At 35.4% G+C, this 23,561-nt stretch overlaps 2 protein-coding genes across 2 annotated transcripts in view; both read left to right on the plus strand.

The window, feature by feature from the left end:
* The first annotated feature begins 2,908 nt into the window (after window positions 1-2,908).
* LOC111050760 lies at window positions 2,909-17,418 on the plus strand. Its single transcript, XM_022337115.2, has 6 exons — window positions 2,909-3,023; window positions 3,636-3,733; window positions 4,976-5,110; window positions 7,192-7,290; window positions 13,916-14,008; window positions 16,728-17,418. The coding sequence occupies exons 2-6, from the start codon at window positions 3,649-3,651 to the stop codon at window positions 17,048-17,050; spliced, it is 735 nt and encodes a 244-aa protein (XP_022192807.2). The 5' UTR covers window positions 2,909-3,023; window positions 3,636-3,648; the 3' UTR covers window positions 17,051-17,418.
* Window positions 17,419-19,442: 2,024 nt separating this feature from the next.
* Window positions 19,443-23,561, plus strand: part of LOC111053018 — a 208,421-nt gene continuing 204,302 nt past the window's right edge. Inside the window, exon 1 of the mRNA XM_039420503.1 lies at window positions 19,443-19,716. The gene's annotated coding sequence lies outside the window, so the exon portion shown is untranslated. The remainder of the gene's footprint in view (window positions 19,717-23,561) is intronic.

The following is a 23,561-nucleotide window of genomic DNA, read 5'->3' on the forward strand; positions in this document are numbered from 1 at the left end:
AATTTGAGGGACTCAAATTTGACTAGTATTCTACAATTATATGAATTGCTAATTGCAAATGCATTATAATAGATCTAATTTGTTACTGTACTAAAATTATGACGTTTTTTGCGAAAAATGTTTATACTATTATAGAATTTTTTTCATTATACTAATTACTACAGGTTCAAACTACTCAGAGGTCGGGTGCTGGAGATAATGCGACGTTCATGTACCAAAACTGTGGTAGGCTACCTACTTGGACAGATTACAATTCCTGGAGGACCAAGAAGTTCCAAGGCCACCCACAACCATTACATCTCTTACTATATGAGGAATGCATTTCAAATGTGACGAGGTAAGAATTAATACAACTCAGCAGTGTCATGTGTCATTATTTTATTATTTTTCAAGCCCATAGAAATTGCATGTAAGAGGTTGTAGCATAAATATAATTCAAATTGAAATATTTTTTATTCATTCAAGTATTTACAGGGAAACACGAAAAAACTTAATATTACGGAATTCCTTCAGAGAGACTAAACGTCTGCGTGTGGAGGAGAGTTCCATAGACAACACAAGCAGTCACAACATAGAATAATTATAATAGAAAAAAATAAACTTCAGAATAGAATAATGATAATAATGGATTAAATACAGATTCAAATGATAGTAAAATAAGAAATAATACTTAGTTAAGAAATAAAAGATAAAAAGAAAAATATTAACTAAACTTAGGATTGATTTTATTTCTTGTGCAGGCCAAGAAATCCCAGGGAATGAAGGAGGCTGTGTGTTCGCGTCCTGTATTTATTTTATAATGTAATGGATTGATAGAGGAAAAAAATCAATATGATAAATCCTCCGATAGCTCTGGCTTTTTGATAGTTATCAGATATAACGTGAGCGGGCAGAGCTTCGGCTCTGAGTAAGAACAAATACATTAAAATGAGACATGCTATGACTCGTTTGCCTGTAGCGGTACCAAAAAGAAGCAAATAGGATCCTTTATACAAAAGTACAATGCTGACATGTATCACTAACAACCCAACAAATTAATCTTGTAATTAATAAGAATAATTTGAAAAGAAATAATTACTTTCACGAGGAGGTGAGATTCTGATGTGCTTTCCATCAACAGTGCCGAGGCAATGTCTTTCGGAGGAGACAATAAGCCGTCGGTCCCGACTACCTAAAAATCTCTCATCATCATCCCTCTCACTCATTACCCACGCACAAGCCTAAGAGCTTATGTGGGCATCACCCTCAGTATTATTACTATTCTATTAATGTGCAAAAATCAAATCTTCCTCGAATTTTATCTACTACAGCAGTCAAGCTTTGTCGGCTGTCTGGGGTCTGTTATTGATGATCTGACTGGGATCTGTTATGGAAAACAATGTAAACAAACTCTACAAAAAAGTTTTCCATCTGATGCTGACGTCACGATTTGGAGATATGGCAGTAGATGTTGGCTTCATCGACTTTCAGTATGAATATGAATATACAATGGGCCGTGTCTATTCTATAACTGGTCTAAGATATTACTATCATTCGCTCTTTCTCTTCTCTCAATATAGAAGAACAGCCAATGTCAAGTTACCCATCTGATCAAATAATCGTTCATTCGTCCTTATAACAGAATAAATGTTTTATTGTCAAGGGTTGTCATTCTTGGCTATGTAGATTGATAGCCCTATATCAGTACAGTTGATAACTAAATGAGGCTTATTTGAATATTGAAAGTCACTATGTTCTGAGTTATCAAAATGCACCTGGTCAAATAATAAAGAGATATTGATTCGGAGGTGTTATTGTTTTCTTATTGAACTCACTAATAATTTTGATCAGTTTATATGTATGGTAGAGTAACTTCACTACCAAGTAAGCTTTGTTCTGGCAATCTGCAGTCTTGTAGACCCTGTTGGAAACACAGAATATTTTAACATGGATTTCCATGTCAGTAGAAGTGACCGGCACAGTAAAAATATAAATTCTATGAGTTCATAGAACTGTTCCAACTTAGCACGGCCTAGCGAGTATGAATAATCCCATTTGAGCTCAAGGGAATTATATTTTCACTGTACCCCGGTCACTTTCACAGTGTAGGAATCCAGCTTGAGAAGTTCAACTTTTTTAATAATTCAAGTTTGTCCAATACTCAAGAATAAATTGCCGAAAAATGCAATACTTAAAATTACAAACGAACCTTTTTTGTAGATACCTATTTAATTTCTTCATTGACTTGGCATATAAGTGTCCCTATAAATGAAAATTTATGCTTCTCCAAATGAAGATTGCAACTCTAAATAAGAACATAGTTGGGGAAAAACACACAATTATTCTGTAGTTTTAGATTTTGGACGAGGTCTCACAAATGCACATCAACCCAGAAACATTCGTTCAATAATTTGAGACCAAATGTAATTTTCATTATAAGTATAAAAATTAGAGCAAGGCTTGTAGGCTATAATATCAGGTGGGTGTAGCCTACAAGTAGTAGTAGTATAAAAGTAGTAGTATAAGGGTACCTATAAATGGTCCTATGCTTGTATACAAGGCTAGTATATAAAGGCCTATTCACATTGCTTTTTAACTGGAGTACCTTACAACTAGGTACCTACTCTGCAAAATACCTTTGTAGAGTCTGGACATAAGAAACTGACAATCCCGCTGTTTATAGAGGTGGCTGAGAAATAATGATTTTTCTTAATTTTTTCAGAAAATTAAAGTTATTTCTCCACAGAAAATAGATATACTGCATGTGGTTACAGTAATTCATTATCATTTGACTTAACAAAATGGAATGATAGCTTGAAAACAATGAAAGCTTTGCAAACAATTTCGAGTCTTTGTCTTATGAACATAAATAAAATATCTGCATTGTGTATCAACAAATACAAACTCTAGTGAGTCTATCTTATTGAAGGTATGTGTGAGGCTGGGGGTCCAAGCAGGCGCAAAAATTATTTAAGCTCAATCTTTAATGATTTCACTTAGTTAATAAAGAGCAGCTTCCTTCCAGTCAGCAACCAATAGGAAAGGTGAGTTGCCTGATATTAGTTTCAGTACACTATTATCTAAACAAGTTTCAATTTGATTTGTTGTGCTGAAGCTTCAAGAAATACTGAATATCTATAATGAAATAAAGGGAAAAATGGCTTATTCACGTACGGGATAGGAAATTCACGAATTATTACAGGCAATAAAATTAAGGAATAAGACGCTTCATCACGTCTGATCAACTGATTCAATGGACTCATTAACTTGAATTTTTGCATATAGATTGTTAATTTACCGAGGATGGTTATAGGTCTATTTTAAATTCGTCAAGATTTTAATAGGTCAAGTTTTAATTACAACCTTGCAGTAGTGCACGGGTTAGCACGGGTTACCTGCTAGTTAATAAATAACATTTCTGAATTTATCAATCTATATATTAGATCAAATTATGTTGCTACGGTAGTATGTAGAGTTCATATCATACTCTCTTCCACTATGGTGAGTGTCTTCTTAATAATTAAGAGTTATTATTACTAGGATTAGAAATTAATTCACTCTAAATTAGTGGGAATATTAATTAAAAAGTAAATTCTGCTTTTCATAAAGGTACGGTAGCAAATATAAGCCTATTATGGTTTCAAATATATTTTCAGATATCTATAGACAATGGTGACTGGAATTCAGATTTCTCTTCTGGTCGTCGTCTTATTCTTGGGATACGCTGGACTCAACCGGGCTGAATCAATCAAAGGTATGTTTGGAACTGATGGAAAGATCATAGGCCCTAATTTAAGTTGATATTTGTAATGGAAAATTAATGAATGATTATGATGTAAAATTATTTTGTTCATAATAGTGATTATGAACAAAACATTTTTGTTTACCTACGTAAAAATACCCGTACGTCTCATCCAAAAAGCCGATAAAACAAGGAACAAATAATCAAATAGAATAGTAGTTAATATAAAACTCAAATCATGGAATATCAAGTTTGAAGAATTTGTTAGTTCAATTTTTTAATTTGAATTATTTGTCTCTCAAATAATTTTTCCCTTTATTACTATGCAGTGTGTATGAGCTGTTCTGTTGGAATAAAGTTTCAAATTCCCCAGTTATGTCATTTATCAATCTGTTTTATAATGATTGAAAGCCTCACAGAAAAGGTGTAAATCGATAATGGCTAGGCCTTAAGCTAAAAAACCATCAGGCAAAAATTATATCCCAGACACATGAGATGGTTTTAACCAACAAAAACATAATATAATACTCCTGTATCTTGTGAATAAAAATTGTCAGTTTCCTGTAAGTCAATGATATTATAAGGCTTGTTATGGGTTCAACATATTTCAGCTCACATGACTCTGGTATTGTATTTTATAAAAAATATACCATTTTTTCTCAACATCCAAACAATGTGGGATGATATATTATAGGCATAGGCTAGTTGCCTGTATTATAGTTGAAATTTGTAGATGGGGAAATTTCATTTGTTCAAATGCTATTGAATAAATAATAAAATATTAAACGAAAATCCAAAGTTAAACACTGTAAGCCATCCCAAAGAATTCTGCTACTGCAAATATTGATAACAGAGTGAACTGCGAATAATTCCGACAAATCATTTTTGGATAGTGGCTTCCATAGAATTTCCTTCTAGCTGTTCACCCTGTTGTCAATATTTGCAGTAGCAGAAGTCTTCGGTATCGTTTACAGCATTTTTGAATTTTCGTTCAATAATAATAATAATAATAATTTAAGACAAAATTAGGAAATTAAAGAAGTTTTGGGCAATAGCCTGTTTTTTCTTTTCCGACTATTGTATTGTTTGCTTTAATAAATGAATAAATAATAATTATTAAAAAGCATCTTGATAAAGACCTACCTAGAGTTCATATCATTGATTATCAACACAAAACTCAGATTCAAACCGACTCATGAAATCTGATTCAGAATCATAAAAGAGTATCAATTTAATTAGATGATATTATTGCAGATAGACAGGTTGCAGAAATAGTGGATGATGGTACAGATCCGGATATTCCTTTTCAAGAGGAACCTATTTGCAAAGACGGCAAATGTACATTGAAACTCAACATGGGTATACCTTGGGTTAAATCCCATTTGGAAGGTATAGTGTTCATTCTGGTTCAAAATATTACTTCAATTAAAATTATTTCAGTTTTTTGTCAAAGAGCATAATATATACATGCCATAACAAAATCAAGAAACAATTATTACTAAAATCGAATTAGAAAAAAGCTGTCAACTAAATATCTCATCCCTGATGAGAAAACCCCTTTAAAAAGTTTTTGTAATTTCTGTTTTCCATATACCTTTCACATTTCTAAAACATCGAACAGTTTCACCGACATGTGGAATTGTAGATCTGATCACCAGATCTATAAAACACTTAATATCACAGGAATTTATTATTTCATTAAAATAATCGGGGGTGAAAAATAACCAAACCTTGTGCTATTTCACTCCCAAATGTGACAGAAATATAGCTCACTTGGAGTCACTGAAACGTTTTTGCGTTACCAAATTATGAATTTATATGTTGAGTGTTTATATTAATAACCTTTTGATTCAAATAGTAGGTAATATGACAAAAGCCGGCAGGCTCACTACGCCCGCCTCATCGACAAAAACAACGAGAATTGAGACCTGCAGGCAATCAATTGAGAGTGCTTGCTTTATTGGCATATCCATCTAGACCATCAATAGTTGCTCGATTCAATCAACTGTTCTGTTTATTTGAAGTTTCCAAACTATATGTAGGCTAGTTGTGTCAAAATAATATGAATTCAAATTCTCAAAATGATTTTGAGTTCCTATTATTCACATGGTGAATGAACATTTTCCTGAAATTAATTGGAGCTCAACGTGGTTGAGCTCTGAGCGCAAAGCTATGTTTGTTTTGATCATAATATGATATATTTTCTGATACTTCAATCCTGATGGGCCTATACGGTACCAACTCATGAGCTTCATGCAGCAATATATACAAGCCGTTCTGTAGAGAAGGCGTCACTCTATTTTTTACTCATTTTACATTTTTACTCATTTCACATTTTTTACCCAATTAACGTATTTTTTTATAGTAAATAGAACATTCACATAGTTACTTATTACCTGAACTACCTTTAAAATTTGAGAACCATATTATTTATCTCTTTTTTTTTAATTGAAAATATCAGTGACTATCGTGAGATTTGCAAAAGTCGTTTGATGTACAGTCCCATACTCATAACTTGATCCCTGGTCCGATTTACCCCTTCCACAACATCAAAACGTTACTATGCATAGCAATAGCTTTTGATTATCCAGCTGAGTTGTATTTGAGTCAACCAGCCAGCATGCCGTAATTTTATAATAATTGAGAATACATAAATCAGACATGCGCAGTTGGCTTTCCACCCACCCTCGCAGCGAATTACTAGAGGGATCTTCTCATCGGTCCAATACTACTGTATGCGGATGGTTCAGCTTTAAATGACAACACTGATATTTTACATAAAAAAGATACCGTACTAATATTAGTAGTTCTGTGAACAGTAGACCTCACGCAGTTTTCTCATCCACAAGTATCTAGTGTCACCTTTTGACCGGATTCTCCAGACATCTGAGTAATGCATGCAATGAATAATCCACTTGTCAGCTGATTGATTACGAATAATTCTATAATCTAATTAATCCTATCTTCAGAGTAGATGATATATATAGTGATATCGGAGTATGGAGAAAATTCCTTTTCCTTTCATTTATCATCCTTAAAATGCAAAATGTCAAAAAACCTTGTGTATACATCGACGCGCAGTTGAAAAAGGAATATTCCTGCCAAATCTCATAGAATTCTATCAATGCGTTTGGCCGTAAATGCGTTACATACAAACAGACAAAAGAAAATCCGAGTTAAAACATTGACCTCATGCGCTCGGTCAATAATCTCCTCTTGTGATGAGAATATGTTGTATAATTTCACAGCAAATATTTACACTTTTGTGCATTAGGTACCATACATAGTTTTTATTCCAACTTTGTCCCTATATTCGTACATTTTTGAGGATACTTGGATAATAATTTCTAATTGCATTCTCAACTACATTAATATATCTAGATCTATACAGCCTATATTATTATATAGTTAGTAGTAAAAGTTTAGTTATATATTTCTCACCCCGGTTAATTTATTACACATTTTTCTAGGAAAAATGGAATTTGGGTATAAAGGTGAGGACAATACGGTAGAAGGTTCATCGGGTATGTCATATGTGCCATTTGGAGGATCCCCCACCTCATTCAAACGTAAGTATGCAGGCTCTTACAAACTAGGATTTGGTCTAATTGAGCCTTCGTAGTTTATCACTATAGTGAAGTGCTGAGGTCAGTGGAAAAGATAGGATGACAGAGTTGCCGATTCGTTGCGTTACCACTGCATTCTATAGTAGAAAGTAGATATAGCTTTCCCAGTATATATATCCGATATAATATTAATTGTTTATTTTTGTTGATAATAATCAATTATATTTTATTCATCAAAAAAATATATTTCTCAATTATTAAATAATAATGAATTTGCATAATTGAGATTTGATATTTTGGTGATTACTTATATTTCTATATGGTAAAAAAACAATCTGGCAACGTTGTGGAGCTAGAAAAGGATAGAGCTATCTTTTTTGTCTAATGACCGACAAGGATAGAAACACCAATGTTGATCAAGTGGCTGACTTTATAACAGAGATATCACAATAGATGAATATTCAAAATATAGAATATGGAAGGAATGATGCGATATGGAGATTACTCAATATTTATCATTATAGGCCTACTACTTCTATTAAATTTATAACAGCTCAACATATTTTCTAGTGCTAACAAATGCATTGCCATGCACTGCAAATAATCAGGACAATCACTGGGTGATTCACTCTCTTCTTCTGTAATGTGTTCAACAAGCTTATGACTTGTTGAAGGACATCAATGATCCTAAAATTCAATCTCAATTTTTGATAAGAAGCATATCTATTGAAAATACTGTGAAAGAATATTCTGCACTCTTAGATGAAATCAATGAATTATCTATTCAAGTTGAACCTACTAAAGAACCTGAATATCAATCACTTACCGTTATTGATAATTTATCCTGTGCAATAATAAATGCTCGTGATAAATTGAATAAAATGAAAAATGCGAAACCGAAGGAGAAAAGTGAACCCTCAACTTCAACCTCTCATTCTCCCCGTTTGAACATGATATTACCTCCAACTGAAATAAAACCGTTTGATGGTTCTGATATTTCAGACTGGCATAGATTCAAAAATATCTTTTCATCATTGATTGTGGATGATAAATATTATTCTCCTGTTCATAAATCTCATATTTTGCATAATTTGTTGAAAGGCGAAGCAGCCAGAGTAGTGAAATCTTTTCAGATAAGTAGTGATTTTGATTTGGCATGGAAAACTCTATGCAAGCGTTATGAGAGTGATAGGGTATTAGCTAACTACTATGTAGATGAGATTTTGAAAACTAGTTCAATCCCATTTAAACCTTCGTTACAATCGCTTCAAGATTTTCTTGTTAAAGTAGGTGATAGTATTACCACTCTGAAATCGTTGAAAGTTCCTGATTTGGCTGATTATATCTTGTACTCATTAGCTATTCGTCAATTAGACAAAATATCACGTGAATCGTTTGAGCTCGAGGTAGCGGATAAGAGCTTTCCTTCTTGTCAACAGTTGATTGATTTCGTGAATAGGAGAGTTAGATCTTATCAATTATCTGCATCTGATGTGCCGTCTGTTAATGAACAAAAATCTATCGAAAAGTCGAAAAATAAGTCTTTTCAGAAAAAGGTTGTCTTATCTACTCAGGCTAATAACAGCGTTCGAAATATAAGCAGCTCAGTTACTTGTGAATTGAATGATAGTGCTGAAACAAAATGCTCATTTTGCAACTCAACGAATCATTCGTTATTCAAATGTCCTGCTTTCTTGAAAAGAGATCCAAAAGCTAGGAATGAATTTATTAAATCATTGAGAGTCTGTTTCAATTGTTTCTCCAAATTTCACGCTGTAAACCAATGCAAGTCTAAATCGTTGTGTTATTGTGGTCGTATGCATAATAAATTACTTCATTATCCTCGTAGTAGTGATAATAGCCGTTCGAATTCTCCTGTTCGTTATCAGAAGTCTACTGATAACATCTCTAAAGTTGCTTTGAAATCGAAATCCGTTGATTTGATCACTCAAACTGATAGCACTATGAATGTTGTTGAGAATTCAAATTCTTCTAAGCATTGTGGTATCACTTATTGAAAAGTCATCAATTGTTAGTTTAATTCCTAAAACGAGTGTTGTTCTAGGTACTGCTCAAGCAGTTATTAAAAATTCATCTGGTTCGTTTATTGGTGTTCGTTTAATGATTGATTCTGGTAGTACTGCCAATTTCATCACAAAAGATCTTGTTATGAAACTTGGTTTATCTGTTCATGATTGTCATCAAAATTTCTCTGGTTTGAATTCCTCGAGTGTAGGGAATTCTTCTGGTGTTGTGAAATGTTTGTTGAAACCTAAGGGCTCAAATCACCCTCGTTTAGAAGCTGAGGCTTATGTGATTGATAAAATAGTTGGTTCATTGCCCCCTATTTATCTCAGTTCGAAAGTGCAAAATGAGTTGAAAAAATTCAACCTTGCTGATCCTGTGTTCTATGAACAACGTTCCGTTGATCTTCTATTGGGATGTCAGTTATTCAACAAAATATTACGTCATCATAGTCAAGTCTCATCTAGTGAAGAGTGTTCGTTTTGCGTGATTCCTACCGTGTTTGGTGACATTATTTTGGGTGAATTTCCAAATCATTCCGGTCTTCTTAATCAGTCATTGACTGCATTAATGACGTGTCCCACCTCTGAGAACTCGTTGAATAATTTGGTTCATAAGTTTTGGGAAAGTGAAGAAATTGCTAATCATAAATTTCCGATGATGAGTTTTGTGAGAAACATTTTGCTGAAACTCACACGCGTGATACTGAAGGAAGATATGTTGTTCGTCTCCCTTTCAAAGTTGACACTAATCAACTCAAATTTCATGAATCTCATGATGTTGCTTCAAATCGTTTTCTGTCGTTGGAGCGTCGTATGCTGCGTGATGCTCGTTTGAAATCTGATTGCGTATCATTTATGGACGAGTATCTTCTTTTGGATCATATGGAAGTTGCTAAAAACCCAGGTAAATATTTTATTCCTTATTTTTGTGTATTCAATCCGTCATCACCTACAACAAAGGTTCGTGTTGTATTTGATGGGTCTGCTAAAAAGAGTCACATTTCGTTGAATCAAGTTCTTCATTCAGGTCCAAAATTGTTAAATGACATATGTGATGTGTTAACTAGATTCAGACTTCACTCATTCGTATTCACGTGTGATGTTACGAAAATGTATCGTGCTATCCTCGTTGATGAAGAAGATCGTTCTTTCCTTCACATATTGTTTCGTAAAGATCCTTCCGATGATATTGTCGTTTATGAGCTCAAAACAATCACATATGGTTTGAAACCGTCTGGTTTTCTTGCTCAACGTGCTCTCATTCAATTGGCGAAAGATGAAGGAGGTAAATTTCCGTTGGCAGCAGCAGCTATTCGTGATGATATATATCACGACGATTTTCTCACAGGTGCTAATTCGTTGGAAGAAATCTGTGAAATAAAATCACAACTTTGTAATCTTCTAAACTGTGCTCATATCAAGTTGAATAAATGGAGCAGTAATTCTCCTGAGTTCTTGGATCTGATTCGTTCTGAAAACACTCAAGTACCACTTCATATCAGTGATGAGCCTAATTCAAATGTGAAAGTCCTTGGCATAATGTGGAACCCAACTACTGATTGTTTTCATATTAAAGTCTCCGTTCCAGAGTTTCAAAAGAAAAACTCTAAGCGCACTGTTCTGTCCATTATCGCGCGTCTGTATGACCCTCTCGGTTTTATAGCTCCAGTAATATTCAAAATGAAATGTTTTTTACAAGAGCTGTGGAAGTTGGACATCGATTGGGATACGCCGATTCCTGTTGACTACAACGAATGCTGGAACGAGCTGATGAGAGAGCTTCCTGCTCTAAGTTCAATTTCAATTCCTCGATGCGTTTATGGCGATGCTTTTTCTTGTCAAATACTTGGGTTTTCCGACGCATCGCAGAAAGGAATCTGTGCTTGTATCTTCTTGAGAGTTGTGTCGTCAGAATCTACGGTAAATGCTTCCTGTTGAAAGCTAAAACTAAAGTTGCGTCGTTGAAAACTCTGTCTATTCCTCGATTAGAGCTTCAAGCTGCATTGTTAGTTGCTTTCGCGATTGTATGTTTTAGTCCTTCCTTCACTGGAAAAAATCAATCTTCAATCTATGTTTCTGTTCAGTGATTCAACTATTGTTTTATCTTGGTTGCAATACCTCCTTACAAGTTGTAAACGTTTGTTGCAAATCGTGTTGTGAGAATATTAGAGTTGACTAATATTTCAGATTGGAATCACATTGGTACTGATTTCAATATTGCCGACGTTGGTTCGAGAGGCGTTTCTCCCCAAAACTTGTGCAATTCGCAAGATTGGTTCAATGCTCCAACGTGGTGTTCTAATTCGTTGTCATGTTGGCCGTTGTCATCTATGACTTACCCTGCTATTGAAAATCTGCCTGATGTGAAACAAAATAAAGGTGTTGTTTTGAATATCACTGAAGAGACTGCTGTTATCCAGATAACACGTTTCTCCTCATACATGAGATTGTTACGTTCCTGTGCTTATGTTTTACGTTTCGTGAATAACTGTAAAGCATCAATTAGTGGTGTCTGTCGTAAATCAGGCGCACTTAGTGTTCAAGAGTTGAAATGTGCACAAATTTATTGTGTTAAAATTGTTCAAAAGTGTCATTTCAATCGTGAACTCGACCTATTGAAAGAGGGTAAACCTTGTGATAAGAGTTTCCAAAAATTGTCTGTATTCTTGGATTGTGATGGTGTGATTCGTGTTGGTGGCAGATTGGTAAATAGTGCTTTAGGATATGAAGCCAAGCATCCTTGTTTGATACATAAAGATAGTCATTTTACTAAACTCCTCATTGAGTATTATCATATTTCTCATCTTCATGCTGGACCAAGAATAGTGCGTGCTCTTATTCAGCGTTATTTTTGGATTGTTGGAGCACACAGTGTTATCAGAAATGTGATTTTCAATTGTACTCGTTGCCGTTTATTCAATGCAACTCCTGTTGCTCCCGTCATGGGTGATCTTCCCAGCTCTCGTGTTGTTCCCAGTGCTCCCTTTCTGAAGGCTGCGGTCGATCTAGCTGGTCCTTTCACTGTCAAAGAGAGTATTCGGCCCAAAGCTCGTACGTACAAGGCATACTTTGCACTGTTTGTCTGTCTGGCAACAAAAGCTTGTCACATTGAGGTGCTTACAAGTCTTTCATCCGAAGAGTTTATTAACACTCTCCATCGTGTTGTTTCTAGGCGTGGATTGCCTAAAGAAATATTCTGTGATCAAGGGACGAATTTCAAAGGTGCTGCGCGACAATTGAAGGAAATTGTTGAATTTCTCAGATCATCAGAAAATCAATCCAACGTCTGTGATGCGATGTCATCTAAAAGCATCCAATTTCGTTTTAATATTCCACATGCTCCTTTCATGAATGGAATATGTGAGTCTAATATTAAAAATGTGAAACACCATTTGTTTCGTGAAGTGGGAAATTCGGTCCTAACTATTGTTGAGCTTTCCACTCTGTTGGTGAAAATTGAGGCGATACTCAATTCGATACCGTTGTATGCGCTCTCTTCATCTCCTGATGACTACGAGGCGCTGACTCCCGGACATTTCCTTGTTCATCGCCCTCTGTTGGTCGTTCCTGAAATTGATGTGAGTGATGTCAACGAGCACAGACTGTCTCGTTGGGAAAAGGTTAATCGCTTCACTCAGAGATTGTGGAAGAGGTGGGAGAGTGAATACCTCCACACTCTTCAACAGAAGAATAAGTGGTTTGAGAGTGACACAAACCTTCAGGTAGGGCAGTTAGTATGGATTAAAGAGGACAATTCATCACCCTTATCATACCCGTTAGGTAGAGTCACCCAAATCATAAGTGATGCTAAGGGTTTTGTGCGCTCAGCTCACGTGAAAACTAACTCTGGTGAGTATGTTAGGCCAGTTAGGAAACTTGCCCCCATACTTCCCTATTAGTTTAACCCACACCCCAAGTTTTCTGCTTTCCTTTCCTATTCCTTTTCCCTTCGTTTTTCCTTTCCTACCGTTCAGTGCATGTTGTTTTGTTTTTCTTTTACTTTTAAATTTTAGTTTTTTTTTGTGTTTATGTTCTTGGAAATGGGGCATTCCAAGGCGGGCGGAGATGGTGAATTCACGGAGGATCGGCAGCCTTGATTGTGGGTTGATTAGTTTGTACTTTCCTCCCCTTCCCACTCTCCCAAAGAGGCAAGATAACCTCTCTCCCTCACCCCTCCTTCATCCTTCCCGTTTATCTTTCAAACCAGCACTTCAAGAAGCGTGTTCGAGAAGTCAACATTGTTTTCGTTTTGTTTCTCCTGTTTCCGTGGCGTTCAAGCTGAACGCAATTACCTCGTTTCGTTTCGTGATATATGTACAATATCATATAGGCCTACGCATAAAGACAGGATATCGTCAGCAGTAACTTCTACACACGAGATACAGTCCACTTCCTCGCCAGTTCCAAGGTTAGTGCAAATTAAAGACTTACTTTTGGGGCTGTCAACGTTTTCGTGAATTAAATCTTAACTGTACCCCAATCCATAGGTTTGGGGAAAGGACGGGATTACCAGTCAATAAATAAAATAAATATTCAAACAATTGTAAGAATAAAAGTATTGGAAAATAGACATCACATTAATAATTGCTCTATGATTACAGTTTTCAGTGAAATTCATTGTGAAGGTGAAGATACAGTAGCATTACGCATTGGTGCTGGGGTTGGAAAAACAATAAGTTGGCAAGAAGTCAAAGGTTTGTAAAGGCTACAATAGTAATTTATACAGAGTTTATTTGGGTTTCCTATTTTAATTAAAAACTTACTTTCCTACTCATAAAGTTCATTCCACCATTTTAAATCCAAATCATTCTTATAAAAATGCAAATAATCCCATTATAGTCCAGTCACTACATACATTGGTGCTTGCAATTTATAGTGTAGTTCTGATTAAAAAAATATCTGTATAAATGAGAGAAGTCCAGAACCAATTTCTTCATGCAAAATTTCCTTGTGCTAGAAACAGGTTGGCCCAAAAATCTTGTATTTTCGGTTAATTTTTCAGTTTTCAACTATTTCTGCCAAATCCAGTCATCCGACAGGAAAATGCTATCGCCTTTTTTTATATTATAAAATTCTTAATAGAATGAGATCATTCGGAACTCTCTATCTCCAAAGAGTAGGCTACTGAGTTATAATTTTTCAAAAATGAGTAAAATTTAAAGAAAAAATCAATTCTGATGAATTTTAGTTTTTTATCAACAATATCTTCCGATCGTTACCATTTAGATGTATAATTCAAAATCCCTCTGGGCGTAATTTTGTGTTCTACAATCTGAGATCAGGTAGAGCGCTCTATCTCATATAGATTTCCAGGTAAACATGACAACAATGCTCCTTGTAATGTAAAAAACACCTAATTTTCAGCTTCAAACACCATCACCAACTAAATCGCCCTCACATTAAGTTCATGAGATTATCGTCATAATTATCTGGGGAGCTACGAATTTTATATATGTTGAAACTCTCTATAAACTTCAAAAACGAATACTAAAAATAATAGGCTTCAAGAAGAATCAATTCCCCACGAACATTCTTTTCAAGGACAGTAAAGTACTGAGTGTAAGACAACTCTACATCCAGGCTATCATCACGCGAATGAGGAGAAACAACGAACACATAAGACTGGCAGATCATAACCATCAAACAAGGCAGAGAAACACGAATTTAATAGTACCAAGGATGAACACTACATTTGGGCAAAGAAACTACAAATATTTAGGACCAAAAAATTTACAATTCAATACCAAGTTTTACATTCGGGTAGAATTCAATAGACTCAGGTTCAAGAAAAGTTTATTTTCCTGGTTAGTTGATATTGGAGTAGAAAATTGTGGAAATTTAGTTAGACTGTAAATATTGAAACTATTTATTCTTCATTCTTTTCCTTTAGTAGTTTTTCATTTTTCTAAAAATTAACTTTCTTATTGTTATCATTAATAGAACATTAATATTTATCTACTGATTTTATAATATTGTTTATATTATAAATTTAAATTTTAATATTATATTATATTTTGAAATTTTACTAATTTCAATATAAAAAACTTTAATCCCATATCAGTGAATGAAGGTTGTAAATAGTAATTAACACGCAACAAGCAACCAATAACTTATAACCCAACACACATAATTTCATTGTGGGATGTATATTTATTCAAATTATATTTGCCTATTAAGAAATTATTCAATGCATAAAACTTGTTTTAATAGTATTAATTGTTATCGTATTCTAATTTGTAATGTAATTGTTTTTGATGAATAAATTTTATTTGATTTATGTTCTATGAGAATCACCCGTTAGATGCACTTCATTTCAGTATTTCCTAGTGGAGAGGCGCGCATAAGGACCTCAAGGATCAAAATTCCAAACACTTATAGCTTTTGACACAATGTTCAGATTTAATCGTACTACACTTCATTCTTCTCGGCTCGTCAATGCGGTCCATAAATCATGCATCATAAGACAAATTCTGTTGAAAAATGGAAAATTTATTGCTGAGTGTACACCATATTCCAATACACAAAAAATGGTCGATTTCTATATTCAAAGCTATGTTTCTCTTACAAGGCCACTCTGTATCTAGCACAAGGAAATTTTGCATGAAGAAATTGGTTCTGGACTTTTCTCAAGTATCCAAATAATTCTTTTTTAAACCAGAACTACAATATAAATTGCAAGCACACACCCTTTTTATGTCTATATTGACTGGACTATTAGAACTCATGAAAATAGATTTTCTGACACTGATAGCCAGATAGCCACTGATAAGTGGTAATAATTCCTACTTCCAAATAATCTCAATAATATATTTCAAGTTTTTCAATATATCATAATATTTCTTTAGTCAATAAGTGTTCACTTTCACTTGTTTTTCAAGTCGAGGTACTCTAGCTGTTGTGTGAATGCTACAATCCCCAGAAAAAATGTGCATAACATTTCCCAAAATCTATGAAATATCTATATAAAAATAATGAAACTGAATTCGCACACAATAGTGACAGTGAAAATATAATTCCCACGAGTTCTAATTTGACTATTTTCACGTAGCTCGGCCGAGTGATTATGAATAAAACGATTAGAACTTATTTAGGGGATTCACGAGTATTTTCATTGTTCACTGTCACTGTTGTGTGCGGATTCAGCTTAAGGCCAGGCGCACACCAGTTAGTCAAGACAAGACAGGATCAGACATGTTTAGTCACAATACTTCACATTGTTGCTTATGACGCAACTCACACTGATTAGTCATTGCAATTAGACGTGTCAACTATGTGAAGTATTGTGACTAAACGTGACTAGTCTTGTCTTGACTAACCGGTGTACGCCCAGCCTAATTGTTTTACTTTTCACGGTTATTGGTTTGATTAGTTAAGATCAGTAATTGTTGATGGAGAATGTTTAAATGTTCGCAGGAAAAATATCGCAAAGACTGCCTCCAATATGCATTCCGATTCCTGGAGCAACGGTTGTCTCGCTTTGTTTGTTTCTCACCAAGTACAAATATCACCATGAGGATAAAAGTTTGGAGTTCTGCATATTACTTCAGATAAGAGCTACTGTAATAGCAGGAATTGGATTTAAAATAGTAAATTTGCATAACAGATGCATGGTTTTGAGAAGAGATCATTTCACACAAATCGGCGACGGCGTGAAAGCAGTGCCAAGTTTCGCCAAAAAACAAGCCACTAGTATGCAGCAAATGTTTCAGAGATCGTTCAGCTTTCGACGATCTTAACTCACTTCCTGCACCTGCAATAAATGTTCTACCAGGTGCCTAATACATTCGACGCTTGAAAATTATAGAAATTGGTATCAAAAGTTGATACCAATGTTTAGAATTGTCGTGTAAACCTGTACAACTTGTTGATTGGCCCAGACATATAATTTAAATTTGATTAATATTCAAATTATTATTGGAATATCAATTTCATATTCAATTATAATTTCTATTGAAATAGGTACCAATTTTATATCCAGTTATTAATTCTATTGGAATGTAAATTGAATTTCAATTACGACTGAGTCACTCAATAAAAAGTGCAGGTTTACCATTTGGATGCAACTACTGCACAATAGCTGATCAATAAAAGGTTTCACACTATGTCTGGTATCATTTCATTTATACTGAAGAAATAATACAGTATCCGAAGTTCTAATATTTTGTGTTACTACAATTTGATCCAATGCTACACAGTTGATATACAGTTCAATTTTATCTGTGATTACTTTTAAATATTACCTACTATGATTATCCTACTATAGTGGTTTATTTATTTCATGTATTCATTCGATAATTTGACAATGTTCTAAGCTTAAGCCTATTGAAACAAACTTATATAACAATGAATACATAGTGAGAAAAAATACACAATAATCGAGAAGTAAGAGTAATAATAATGATAATAAAACTAAAAAAAAATCTGGTGCGGTACACTCACACAACTTTCCCTGCATATTGATCTATAAGCCTCATTAACGAGGATATTTAGGGATAACATTATGCCGATTGGCGGCTAAATAATTAAAACTACGATTATGCTATTGTGATTGTGACCAGAGTACATTTTCCTTTGTTCGAATTATGAAATTTGAGGATTTTTCAAAAGTTGTCAAAACAGCTGTTCTACAAATAAAATATCAACATCATGTGTTCTTTTGAATAAACCTGCTCTACCTACCTACCTCACGCACGAGAAGGTGGTTACAAAGTAAATTTCTCAAGGATGGTGTGGACCCCCTGTTAATTTCTCAGGGAGGAGACTCATGCTAGTTAATAGAGCTGATATATAACTATACAGGGTATGAATTTGAAAAAATTCGGTCAAGTTATTTTTGAGAAAATCGTGATAGAAATTTAACAAAATTCATTCTTCTCAGGAATATTACGGAGCTCCTGCAATTTTCCCAGTAATGAGACTCATGTCAGTTGATAAGGCTTATAAATAGCTATCTAGGGTATAAATTTGAAGGAAATCGTTAGAGCCGTTTTCGAGAAAAACATGTTTTTTCAGCCATTATCCGCCTTTTTGAATTGAATTTCTTATTCTCGGATCCTCATGGTATAAGGACCTTAAGTTTAAAATTTCAAGTCAATCGGTTAATTAGGAATGGAGTTATCGTGTTCACAGACACACACACACACACACACACACACAGACCAACACCCAAAAATCATGTTTTTGGACTCAGGGGACCTTGAAACGTATAGAAAACATGAAATTGGAATACCTTAATTTTTTTTGGAAAGCAATACTTCCCTTACCTATGGTAATAGGGCAAGGAAAGTAATATATAAAATAGTAAAGAAACTCAGTAATCAACATTTTGAAATTCTACAACTACCCGATCAAACTGAAGAGTTCAAAAATTACTTAGGAACACACTTACAAACCTTATCTACTGATGATAGCTGAGTTAAGTTATTCTCATGGGCAAATGTTACTCAATTCACTTATTGACCGAGCGAAGTGAGGTCTAAGATTCAAGTCGACGGTTTGGCATTTCTCTTATAATGTTTATATATTGCGCATTTACGGCGAAACGCGGTAATAGATTTTCATGAAATTTGACAGGTATGTTCCTTTTTAAATTGCGCGTCGACGTATATACAAGGTTTTTGGAAATTTTGCATTTCAAGGATAATATAAAAGGAAAAAGGAGCCTCCTTCATACGTCAATATTAGAGTGAAAATCAGACTATAGAATTATTCATCATAAATCAGCTGTCGAGTTGACTATAAATTGCATGCCATGACGCATGCAATTCAATAATTATCTCAATGTAACTTGATAAAAAATTAGCAGCTGTGTAGACTACCTATAAATTGCATGCCTCATTGAATGCAATTTTTATGCACTATTAAAATAGGATGCAAAGAACTTATAACAGCTTGTCTGGGCGCCTAGATGTCTTCTGGTTTTCTCGCACTAAATTCCGGAAAGCCTTGTATGATAATTAAATCTTGTGTAAGCATGATCTGATCAAATAAATAGTGTATCAGTGTGGATGTGCTTATGGTTTGGGACGTCGTTATAACTGCGCGTGGTCTACTGTTCACAGAACTACTAATTAGTAATATTAAAGCAGTATTCATGACAAATAGAGATGATTCAAACGTCATTCTCGTTGGATGCGGTAAGTTGCAATCATAAACCGTTGATATTATTGGAATATTGAAAGTCTGAATTTGAATTGCAAATGACAAAACCGTAAAGATTGCCTACCGAACTGTTTTTGCTCAGACTCTATTTCAGAAAATTTATTCTGTAAGTTGTATCATATAACGTAGCCTAAGTATAATGTAGGTATCCCACTAGACATTCTATGATCGACATTATACTTTCTAGTTTTAACTACATTTCTACACACGCTGTTTGTGGAGTGGCTACGGCATTAATATTGTGAGTGGAATTCTTGTAATATTTATCACTATTATTATTATTATACTGTATGGTAATGCGTTCTATCACAGAGATACTTTTTTTTTATTTATTTATTTAAAAATAAGCACCTAGTCAGAGACTAATAAGCTAGGTATTTATTTTATCCTAATTTTACTAAGTTTTTGTAAAATCAACGGTTTTTAGGATTTGGCTACTATCAAGTTATCGAAAAAATCTTAGGATATTTTCTATTATTATTAATTTTTGATACTTGAACACATAAATTAAACATATCATTTCAAATTTGGTAAATTAACTGATTAATTCAAGAAATTTTGAGGATACATTCTTTGCAGTATTGTTGATTATAGATAAAAATTTGTTTATGGAAATATCAAATTTCAGAAAGTTACTTGATTTTAAAAAAATGTAATGTTGATACAGAAGAAGTTATTAAAAAAAGAAAATTTCCAATACTGTTAATGAAAAAGGTTCATTTAAAAGGGTAATAGTGATGTAAAATTTAAGAACATAAATTTCACTGTGTAAGGAGGATGTGCCTTCACCATTTATGTAAGGATGATGAGATGCCTCTACCAATTATGTAAGGAGCCTCCACCAATTATGTAAGCAGGGAAAGAACTATGATAATACAAAGAGAACAGAACTACTAGAACTTTATTTAATTGGTATATTTTGGTTTACATGGTTGAAAATGATAAATATTAATTTTTCTCTATTCCAAAAAAGGTAAATTATAAAAATATATACAAACACAATGTCAAGAGGAGTGCGGCAGGGAGATGCTCTATCAGCAACTCTCTTCAAGATTCAACAATTTTCCAATTGGTGTTGACATTGTTCTATTTCGCGAACATACTTCATGGGAAGCCCTCGTATTCGGCTTTCACGACTGCGAAAATATGAACACAGATGATACTAGAAGGCCACGCGAAAGTAGGTCACTTCACTTGCATAAAGACGGTGGATTTCAACCGAAATTCGATGCAAGGTTTTGTTCCACTTACTAATGTGAACAATCAAATGCTGACTCACTACTTATACTTCTACACTACACTACATACATCTGAACTGTTCAAGAGCTCACGCGATACTGAGCAAAGTTGATGAAATTTTTTTGGATACATCAAAAAAGTTTAGCATCGACTTTTGCATTGTCACAAAGTAAAATTGTGACGAGAAAATAGTCAATGATATTATTGAAAGATGCTCGGCTATCAGCAAAGCTAGCTGGCCACAGAGATAAAGAGGGTACAGATGGTGCACCATCTTTCGCGCATTGAGAAGATTCTTACCGCCTCTGGCGGTGGCGCAACTCCATCCTCTATACTTTGGGAGAGTATATAAACGCCGGACGAGCCCCAGACCACAGCATTCCACTCCCAACCTTCCTCTCCTGTACAGCGGCCCATTGGCTGCCATACGTCCTGACCTCCTGTCCTTGTACAGTGGCCTGTTGGCTGCTGTACGTCCCTAACCTCCTGTCCTTGTACAGCGGCCCATTGGCTGCCGTACGTCGCTGACCTCCGGTCCTGGAACAGCGCCCCGTTGGCTGCTGTACGTCCCTCCCCTCTCATCCTCCCAGGACACAGCGACCCATTGGCTGCCATCCCTATCTACCCATCCTCCCAGGGCACAGCGGCCCGTTGGCTGCCGTCCCTAACCTTCCATTCCCCCTAGGGCACAGCGGCCCATTAACTGCCATCTCTATCCTTCCATCCTCCCAGGGCACAGCAGCCCTTTGGCTGCCATCCCTATCCTTCCATCCTCCCAGGTCACAGCGGCCCGTCGGCTGCCTTCCCTATCCTCCCATACTCCCAGGGCACAGCGGCCCGTTGGCTGCTGTCCCTATCCTTCCATCTACCCAGGGCACAGCAGCCAGTTGGCTGCCGTCCCTATCTTCCCATCCTCCCAGGGCACAGCAGCCCATTGGCTGCCGTCCCTATCCTTCCATCTCCCCAGGGCACAGCAGCCCATTGGCTGCCATCCCTAACCTTCCATTCTCCCAGGGCACAGCGGCCCATTGGCTGCCGTCCCTATCCTTCTATCCTCCCAGGGCACAGTAGTAGAGTGAACTTAAGAGTTTAGACTGACTTTTTTGCTCGAATCCCCCTCGTCCATCTCGCCTCCTCTTCCCCCCGCCCGCAGGGTGGGGGGGTGTTCTAAAAATAGATTTCCCCTTCCCCTTGCCCAGTGGTGATGAGGGAGATGAAAAGAGAGAAAGATCTCTTTCTCTCTCAAATAGATTTCCCCTTCCCCTTGTCCAGTGGAGATGAGGGGATTGAAAAGAGAGAAAGATATATCTCTCTCTCAAATAGATTTCCCCTTCCCCTTGTCCAGTGGTGATGAGGGGATGAAAAGAGAGAAAGATATATCTCTCTCTCAAATAGATTTCCCCTTCCCCTTGTCCAGTATAGATGAGGGGGATGAAGAAAGTGAGGGAAAAAATAAATTCCCTTTGAGGGGGGAAAAATTCCCTTGCTGACAGATTGAAATGAATCCTTCTCTCTACATCTATTGCTATGCTGACAGATTGAAGTGAATCCTTTTCTCTACATCTATTGCTATGCTGACAGATTGAAGTGAATCCTTCTCTCTACATCTATGCTGACAGATTAAAGTGAATTGAGAAATTCCCTATCACTCTACATCCAATGCTATACTGACAGATTGAAGTGAATCCTTCTCTCTACATCTATGCTGACAGATTGAAGTGAATCCTCCTCTTTACATCTATTGCTATGCTGACAGATTAAAGTGAATCCTTCTCTCTACATCTAATGCTATACTGTCATATTAAAGTGAATCCAGAGAGAGAGAGAGGTCAATGACTCTCTCTACATCTATTGCTTAATAATCTATTGCTATACTGTCAGATTAAAGTGAATCTCTACAATAATCTAAGTTCTATAATGTGCATATTATGCTTGGTTTCCAACTGACAGTCAAGAGTTCAATCAAACTGTTTATGAATGTGTAAAAAATTGAGCTCTTTTGCTGTACAAACATCTCAGTCGTTATTGTTTAAGTGTTTTCTCCGACAATATGTAAGTATAATTAGAATGAGCTAGCATATCTAAAAATACTTACATATTCTCAGACCTATTTCACTGGGGCCTATCTTAATACTCAATGCCTATAGTTACCATGAAACTGTCTTAAGAAGATACGATTTCCGCTCACATTCAATTCCCATGAACGAGAATTAAAACTTCTGATGTTATCCTCATTCAAAACCACTGAATATTCTTTCGGCAACTTAATAGTATGTTTAAAGTCGCCTTCACTATCAACATCGATAATTTTAAGGTGAATTTCGCCATTATCGGCAAATGTTACCTTTGTTAGCACAAACCAATCATAAGGATAAAATTCAAAACCCCAATCGACTAGTGGATTTGCTTCTACAGAGAACTTGTTGAAACTTCTCCAATCAAAATAGTTAGACAACATGTTGTCGAGTGTTTAGACTAAAGTGACGCGTGCGTCCGCTCCTGTGCGTGTCTGCTACACTCACCTTGTTCAGACAAATGACATGTGCGCTACACTCCCTGTGAGATCCCCTTCTACAGATAAGACCGAGATCATAATAACTCCTGCATCGAAAAACCGTTACATTCAATCATAGACACATGAAAAAATGTCTAGACTGATTTATCGTGTTGAAGCGACATGTGTTAGCAAGAAAACTGTTAAAGTTCACTATGCTTCAAATTTCTCTCTCACATAATATGTCAAGTGTTATCCTTTCACAAGATTTTATGTTTTCAGAGTCCAAACCCTTTATACTGGCCGCCTTCATCTTGAAGCAGCATGTGTTAGCAAGAAAACCGTTAAAGTTC

This window comes from Nilaparvata lugens, chromosome 2 (genome assembly GCF_014356525.2).
Source record: "Nilaparvata lugens isolate BPH chromosome 2, ASM1435652v1, whole genome shotgun sequence".
Taxonomy (NCBI): Eukaryota; Metazoa; Arthropoda; class Insecta; order Hemiptera; family Delphacidae; genus Nilaparvata; species Nilaparvata lugens.

What these genes read in the sequence shown, in the direction of transcription:
- LOC111050760 (XM_022337115.2), top strand. Translation starts at nt 3,649, where the DNA reads ATGGTGACTGGAATTCAGATTTCTCTTCTGGTCGTCGTCTTATTCTTG. An exon ending in CCGGGCTGAATCAATCAAAG is followed by an intron (nt 3,734 to 4,975) that starts GTATGTTTGGAA and finishes ATATTATTGCAG; the next exon opens with ATAGACAGGTTGCAGAAATA. An exon ending in ATCCCCCACCTCATTCAAAC is followed by an intron (nt 7,291 to 13,915) that starts GTAAGTATGCAG and finishes CTATGATTACAG; the next exon opens with TTTTCAGTGAAATTCATTGT.